This window comes from Octopus bimaculoides, chromosome 2 (assembly GCF_001194135.2).
Source record: "Octopus bimaculoides isolate UCB-OBI-ISO-001 chromosome 2, ASM119413v2, whole genome shotgun sequence".
NCBI classification, from domain to species: Eukaryota; Metazoa; Mollusca; class Cephalopoda; order Octopoda; family Octopodidae; genus Octopus; species Octopus bimaculoides.
In genome coordinates, this window is record NC_068982.1 from 89,896,239 (window position 1) to 89,904,342 (window position 8,104).

The 8,104-nt window shown below is 35.2% G+C and overlaps 1 protein-coding gene across 3 annotated transcripts in view; it reads right to left on the reverse strand.

Moving 5' to 3' along the window:
- LOC106874430 (uncharacterized) overlaps window positions 1–8,104 on the reverse strand; it is a 1,214,035-nt gene that overhangs the window by 420,158 nt on the left and 785,773 nt on the right. For all 3 annotated transcript variants that reach the window (XM_052978428.1, XM_052978427.1, XM_052978429.1), the window contains exon 10: window positions 3,969–4,442. In XM_052978428.1, coding sequence (XP_052834388.1) covers window positions 3,969–4,442 — 474 coding nt within the window. The remainder of the gene's footprint in view (window positions 1–3,968; window positions 4,443–8,104) is intronic.

Here is an 8,104-nt window from a genome sequence, read left to right on the forward strand (position 1 = left end):
TATTTTATATAATTTTACTTATGTCTAATGAGTCCTCATTACTCCCAAGAATTTCATTTTTACTCCACTTGGGATAATTCACCTTGGATGCCCGACCCTTGACATAGAGCATCATTGCTTTCTGAGATATGGAGTAATGGACCTACCTGGAAAAAAATATAAGATGAGGAATGGTATCACTGAATGATCGGTCTAAGTAAACAATCTTGGAAATGAGAGTATGTGTGTGTGTTGGGGGGGGGGGCGATGTAATGGAAGGTAATACTTTGCTGGTACTTCATGTTATCAATCTCGAAAGAATGATGCGGGAAACCGACCCTGGTGGGATTTAGACTCAGAACATAGTCTGAATAAATCCCGTAAATCATTTTCCCCGGTGCTCTAAAGATTCTGCGTATTCCCCCGTAATGATGATGATGATGATGATCATCATCATCATGACGATGATGATGATGATGATGAAGGTGGTGATGATGATGAATCCCCGATTTTGCGCAACCGTCTTCTTGTAATGATGGCGATAATGGAAATGATAATGATTATGCTGATGATGACGATGATGATAATGATGATGATGATGATGAAACTCAATAAATCTCCCAAGAGAAGAATATTTTAAAGAGACTATCTTTCACACTCTCTCAGTCTCTCATTTTCTTTTCGTCTCTCCGTGCTATTCCAATTCCTTTTGACACCGTCATTCATGATTGCTATGCTAAACCAAACTAATTGTGGATTTAAATTTTATAAGATGACCATCAATCATCTTTCATATTTGAGTGATTTAAAGCTATGCAAGATTGGATGACCAGAAGAAAACTTAGGACGACACAGAATATTGTTAACTAACGTCTCATAAATAAATGGTTAGATAAGGAAACAGAAATTAATGAATTAGAATATGTACGGTTCAAAGGATATGTGCAAATAAATTTACACGGATATAAAATCGAAGATAAAAATCAGTTAAGTATATTGAGAGACCATTAGATTAGTATTCAGGAGATAAAGGAATATTACGAGGAGCAAATTCATAGCATTAACACCTGGATATTACCTGTAATACGTTACAGTTTTAATGAACTCATTTGAAAGATAAATGCATTTTATAAGACGGAAGAAGAAAACTGACAGCGTTTAAGATAATGAGATGAAAAAAAACCCCAGAAAAAGCAACATACGGTTTATGACCAAATTTGCAATGAGCAAAAATGCAGAAGATAATGACGGCACTGAGAAAATTCTTATTTTAAATGCGCTTATATTAAAAGTTAAATATAATGTTAAATAACATTAGCAATATATAGAAAAAATGTTCTATATTGACTGGGATGTTATCAAATAAAGAACAATGATGGTAGTGTGAGAAAAAGAACGAAAGAGAACCTTCAGTAAATAAAGAAAAAAATAACAGAAATAAAGAAAATTCGACGAATAATATTTGCTCGGTTCCGCTTCAAAATATAATCATAAACTAATAAGAATAGAACAGAAATTCGAAAGTTAAGTATGAAGGTCAATAAAATCATACTACATTACCAGTTTCTATTAATCAAAAATTACACTTTAAAAAATATATTAGCAATGGAATCATGTTGAATGTGCTGAATACTTAGTAATTACAAAAAAGACACCAGTGACAATCATAAATTTTGGCATAAAAACATATACTGCAGCAATACAAACAATAAGTGGATATGCTAGAGACTCGATAAATAATTTTTATCCTATCTTTTTTACACGAAGTTATGTTCTTATCTTGTGAAGGTGTTTCATTCAGTCAGTAAATAGCATTAATTATACGACTAAAAGTTTTCATAGTATAAAGTACTTTTTAAGTGGTAAGCTAACATTACGTATTCTACAAGTATGGAGAGTTCATAGAATAAGATTAGAATCTGCTGAAACTCGTGATGGTCTGCTTCGGAAACAAAAATAGAAGAGAAAAACATTCAATATAATTGTAAAAAGATATAAATAAAGATGTATTCATGTACCGGAAGAGGAAGCAAGTATCTAACGTTTCAGGTAAAGATCATTTTCGAATTATATTAACTGTTTTTCTTCTAAGAAGAATGACGCTGCCCTAAATGTCAGCACTCATCTCTTCTTACGTATTTGAATATATTTTATCAAAACCCTGAAGTTAATTGCTCACACCACCCAAACACAACGTTGCTTAAGAAAGAAAAAAATAAAACAGAACAATTAAGGTGAATAAGTAAAAGAAAAAAATAACGTTTATCTTTAAAATATTTATTCCTTATCAAAATAACTGAGTTTTTAGCTTTGCAAAATTCAGAGAACAGTGCTGGCAGGGTGCATTTAGTTCCTCACGCAAGACGGAAGACATGCAGTCTCCTTAGCTCTAGGTTGAAATGCAAAGTTTACGAGTAGATGCAGTATGTTAAGAGCAGATCGAAATTATTTGAACTGCCGAATTCTTTCTACGTTTATGTTTAACTGCAAATTATTACCAAAATAGTGCATTTCGTGTTTGCATAACTTCTTCTTACAAATCAACTGGTTTCTATTGGATTCAAAAGTTTTCAAACAATTCACTGTAGATCGTTTATTAAACTGATGCTAAACTCCGATTTCTATAACATATACCATATAATAAAGAATTGACTGCTTCTTGGCAGTTTCAAATCTTTTTAAAGTTACTACTTATGCTGGGCTGAACACGCGCACACACGCACGCATGCGCACACACACGCACATACACACACCGCACATAGAGCCAAACTAGGGTTATTTACAAGAATGTTACCTGGACTGAGAACAGAAATTAATCACTAATACGCAGGAGTGTATATACAATTTTTGTGCCATGCGTCAATGATAGAACTGACATGGTGTAATATTATCCACTTGTTTCTACTAACAAGATCTACTTACCGCACTTGTAGATTCAGTGTTTCCTACGAATGTGATTCTAAATTATTTATGTCTGTTTTGCATTTACTGCCATATTTTCCTCTAGTATTATGAAGTCAATTAAATGCATAGCATATATCTTATAAAGTGATATTCAACTTTAGCAAATCCTCAGTATGCTGGTTCTTTGCCTCATGTTTATCTGCCTATTATGAACTAGCTGAAGAGTGTTAACGTAATTAATCAACTTACTACACGTAGCTGTGAAAACACCATTTATCATCTTTAAAATGACGATCACGTTTCAAATCTTACATCGCGGTATACTACTCCAATATAACAGCAGCATATCCAATGCAGAAATATCAAGGAAATAACAAAGTTTGGCCCAAACTCACGATGATATATGTGTGTGTGTGTGTATATGTGTGTGTGTGTGTGTGTGTGTCTGTGTGTGTGTGTGTGTGTGTGTGTGTGTATCAACATACTTTCTGTGTAGGATGTGTAAGAATTACTCATAGACATTTCATAAATTTCCACTACACTGAAGATTAGATTACTGATGATCAAAGCTACTTAAAAAGCTTCCTTTTCTAGTTACGTTTATACGTTTTTTTTACCTATCTACTTATCTAAGAAACTAAGCAAAGTTTTCATCCGCATCTTCAAATTTCTAACAAGGAAAAAGGAAGACTTCTAAACCAATTACAATCTCATATTTTTTATCACTAAGCCCATAAAGAATGTTACCTCTCATATTGCGGTAAAAGAACATTAATCTTACTCCTGAAAGGCTGTCTTGTAGTTGATATATTTACTAGTCACTTTCAGATGTTAGCAGAGATATGGATTTAGCATTTGAAATGTTACTTATTGAAATATAAATAATGTGGTCGGAAAAAAACATTCCACACGATATGCCGTAAATAATGTTAAAGCATTCACTTGTATAGGTGATGCTATCTTACTGCTAACTTCTGAAAGGACTTCAAGACGAATCAAAATCGTAGTAAGCAATGAATATTTGAAATTTGAGCTAAGAGCAATTTTGAAAAGTTCTTATAAAATTAAAGAAAGTGTATAAATACCTGAATAAGTTCTCGAATTTTCCTTGATGTAGTGTACTCTGGAGGTAGATAATCTTCTAAACAGACAGCACTGATTGAGTTATATTCATAGTCACTGAAGCACATCAGATGCTTGACTAGCCGACCGCGTCTTCGATTGCTTGGCACCTTCTTGGTTTTATTCGTACGTATCAACTCTTTTTTCTTGCGCAGGTTTTCCTGATGTTCCTTGTCCACGGATGTATGAACAGTGTGGTGTCCACTATCATCGGAAATAACAGGAGCTGCTGCTGCTGCTGCTGCTGGTGTCGCCGCTTTTGCTGGATGTTTGCAAGGCACTTTGTATGAGACATGATTGTATAATCCACTTGGGTCCAATGCTGAACTTGTATTTTCCTCAGGCCAGGCTTCTTCAATGTGAAGTTGAATACCAGCGAATATTGCTGATTCATCTTTAGTGCATGGAAGCTCGCCGCATACAACCATCTGTTGCAGCTGAAAATGAGAGCAAAACATTATATCAGAAAGAAAGAAATAACTGAATCACTCGAACCCAAGAAGCGGACGAATTCTTTGCCGGTCTTTTCATTATCGAGAAACTGTATGCATTCTACATAACTGTGATCTGGCTTCCCCCCAGATCTATACTGGATACCCGTGTGTGTGTGTGTGTGTGTAAATAGATATTTCTCAATCATAATCTAAAGAGACAGTACAGATTGAGTTATATCCATAGTCACTGAAGCACATGTTTAGAGGGAGAATGTTGAGTGAATGAGGAAGAAGTCTAATGGGTTGCCACCAATCACTGTGTCAATCCCCAGTCAGAAGTCAGTAGCCTAAGATGGACCTTGAAAAATCCTGTTTTTAAATAAGGGAACAGATCACAGAGTAAAGTGTAAACAAGGTATACACTTGTGCGCCTGGTTAATAGATCACCTCTTGAGGTGTTAAGAAGTGGCATTCCCTCCGTTGTTATTATTTTACTCAAATTTCTAATGATAGCGTAGACATGATTACAGACTCCCTAGCCATGATAATCCCGTCCTAGTTTTTGGACAACACTATCAAGTGTATCTATTTCTAAGGTGAGAAGGCATTATTTGAAGGAAATTTATTTTCTATTTGTAGCAAGTGGAGCATATAGGTCCGGAATTTCAGACCTATTTCGTGTTGGATCACTTTTGGGAAACATTGAACAGTTAATTGTACAGCCTTAGAGATGAAATAGATGAGAAACAATGCATCAGAATTTTTTGTATCCAAACCGGATACCTCGCTAAAGAATTACACACAAGCAAGAGGTGGTCGTGTTATATCCGTGGCGCGTTAATCCTGTTTTAATACGCTGATGGTTGTATAAAATAAACAACAATGGAATGAGAGGGGTTTTTTTTCGGATTAATCAATATTCTAGACGTGCTTCATTCGTTACGGCTTTCGAAGCTACATTTTATCTGTACGTGGATTTCAGTGTAAAAGGTGATATAATGTTACGTCATCAGGAGAATTATAAAATAATACACAAATGAAAAGTAAAAACAAAAGAAAGTGAGAGAAAATTATGGAAGAGAGAATGTAGAAAGATCAAGACAGTATTTCATCAAAGAGAAAATGATACTGGACAAAGAAAGAATTATGAAAAGGGTTGGAAGAGAGAGTCTAAGGTGAAATCGAGGTAATATTTCAGTAAAGATGAAATAAATATAAATTGCGCAATACATCAGAGAAATGAAGGATTTCTATATTCCGATATTAAGCATTTCTCAATAATAATAATAGTAATAATAACAACAACAACAACAGTAATAATAATAATAATAATAATAATAATAATAATAATAATAATAATAATAATAATAATAATCATAGAATGCAGGTCTCGGAGGAGAGTAAAATAAAGGACATCACGACATTTTCGAAGTTGCTGCGACCTTTCTTTCAGCGTGAAAGTAAATAAATGAATAAAAAGCAATAATTTTCAATTAAGACAGACAAGGCTATTAAATTTGAAATCACTTCTTTATAAAAGCTGTAGGAGTGATGGAGAAACGAGTATGTCAATGTTGGTTCATCTAAGTGAGAAAGAGAGAGAATACACACACTCACACACACACACAAACATGAGCATGTATGTATGTATGTATGTATGTGAATATCGATAGAGAGTGGGGTACAGAGTGATAAATAAATTGGATAATTGTTGTAGCCTGAGGAAGTAGGAGGATTACAGTGAAGAAAGAGGGGAGAAATATCGGGAAGGATTAGGAAGGAAATAAAATCAAATTAAATATGTTAAAGAAAGACCCACTTGCTTTGGGATTTCTGAAGGAAAAATACATTTCGTTTAAAATGACATTTAAAAGGTTTTAGCGATATTTCTTTGCTTAAAGGATACAAACAGAAGACAATATTCATTAAGTCCAGCATGGCTAGTAAATGTCCAGAATTACTTGTTGAAACACACACACACATATACCTACATATATATACGTACGTATATTTACAAGTATATATGTATACATATATATATTATCGAGAGAGAGAAAGAGAGAGAGAGAGAGAAGGTGAGAGAGAGATTAGATATGTTTGTTTATCCAAGGGGAAGTAAAAAGTTATCTACACTTTTGCCAAAACTTTCTTTAGGTTGGCCAAACTGCCTTCACGGTTTGCGTGCTAAAGCGTGGTACTCTTGTAGTTACCGCGTAAAAGTATGGATCGAAACGTTTAAAAATGGCCAGACAAAAGTGAAGCACGACAAGGAGGTAGGGCGCCCATCAACCTCCACCACTAACGTTAAAATTCAAGAGACTCGAGAGATGGTTCTGGTAAAGCAACGAGTGATCATCGCTGAGGTGGCCTGTTCTCGGCAAATTAGTAATGGTTCTGCATACAAAATTATCCACATGTTTTGCTTCTGTAAATTCTGTGCAAGATGACTGCTAAATGAGCTTACCGAAGCGCATAAGTGCAATTGTTTGGAGATTTATTAATTGTTTGGAGATTTATAACGATGAAGGCAAAACATTTTTAGAGAGAATAATCACCAAAATCCAAAAGCAGATTACGGAGGGGAAACATCCGGAACCTCCAGCGAAAAAGAAATTCAAGGCTAAACCTTCCTTAGGAAAAGGGATACTAACCGGTTGTTTTTTGTAGGGAGGTGTGTGCAAAATGATCTATGCTGTAACCTATAATCCGAAGAGTTGTCTACGGTCGCCAATGTTGGCTACAGTGAAATGCTGGCCAACAAACTAGAACCAGCGATTCGCACTAAACGCCGAGGTTTATTGTCAAATCAAGTGTTATCGTTACACGACTTTGAACATCCACATTTGACCGTCCACACCGGTGAAATCATTGAAAAATTGAATTTCAAGTTGCTGGAATACCCTGCATATAGTCCAGATCAAATATTTGGACCCTTTAAACATCCTTTACGAGGTCATCGATTTGCTACGAACGAAAAAGAAATGGAAACGGAGTATAAACGAGTGTGCAACCAGCCGAAAAAAAAATGCTCTAATAGAATAAGCGCAAAGTAGTGGACCAGCGGAAGAAGTGCATCGAAAAGCAAGGAGACTATAGCAAAAAAAAAAAACGATGTAATTGTTCAACACCTGTTTTTGCTTTGTAAATTACAGAAAGAAGAATGCATATAAGTTTTGACTTACCCGCATATATATATACATATACACACACACACACACACACACATATATATATACACACGTGTGTGTGTGTGTGTTTTCTTTTACTCTTTCACCTGTTTTAGTCATTTGACTGATGCTGGAGCACTGACTTAAAGGATATTTTAGTCGAAGAAATCGACTCCAGGGCTTATTCATTGTAAGCCTTGTACTTATTTTATCGGTCTATTTTGCCGAACCACTAGTTTACGGGAACGTAAACACACCAACATCGGTTCACAAGCGATGGTTGGGGGACAAACATAGACACAAAGACACACACACACATAATTATATGCATGTATATATGACAGGCTTCTTTCATTTTCCGTCTACCAAATCCACTCACAAGGCACTTTGGTTGGCCTGAGGTGCCACGTAGTGGGACTGAACCCTGAACTATGTCGTTGGAAAGCAAGCTTCTTACCACACAGCCACGCTTGTGCCTATATATATATATATATATAT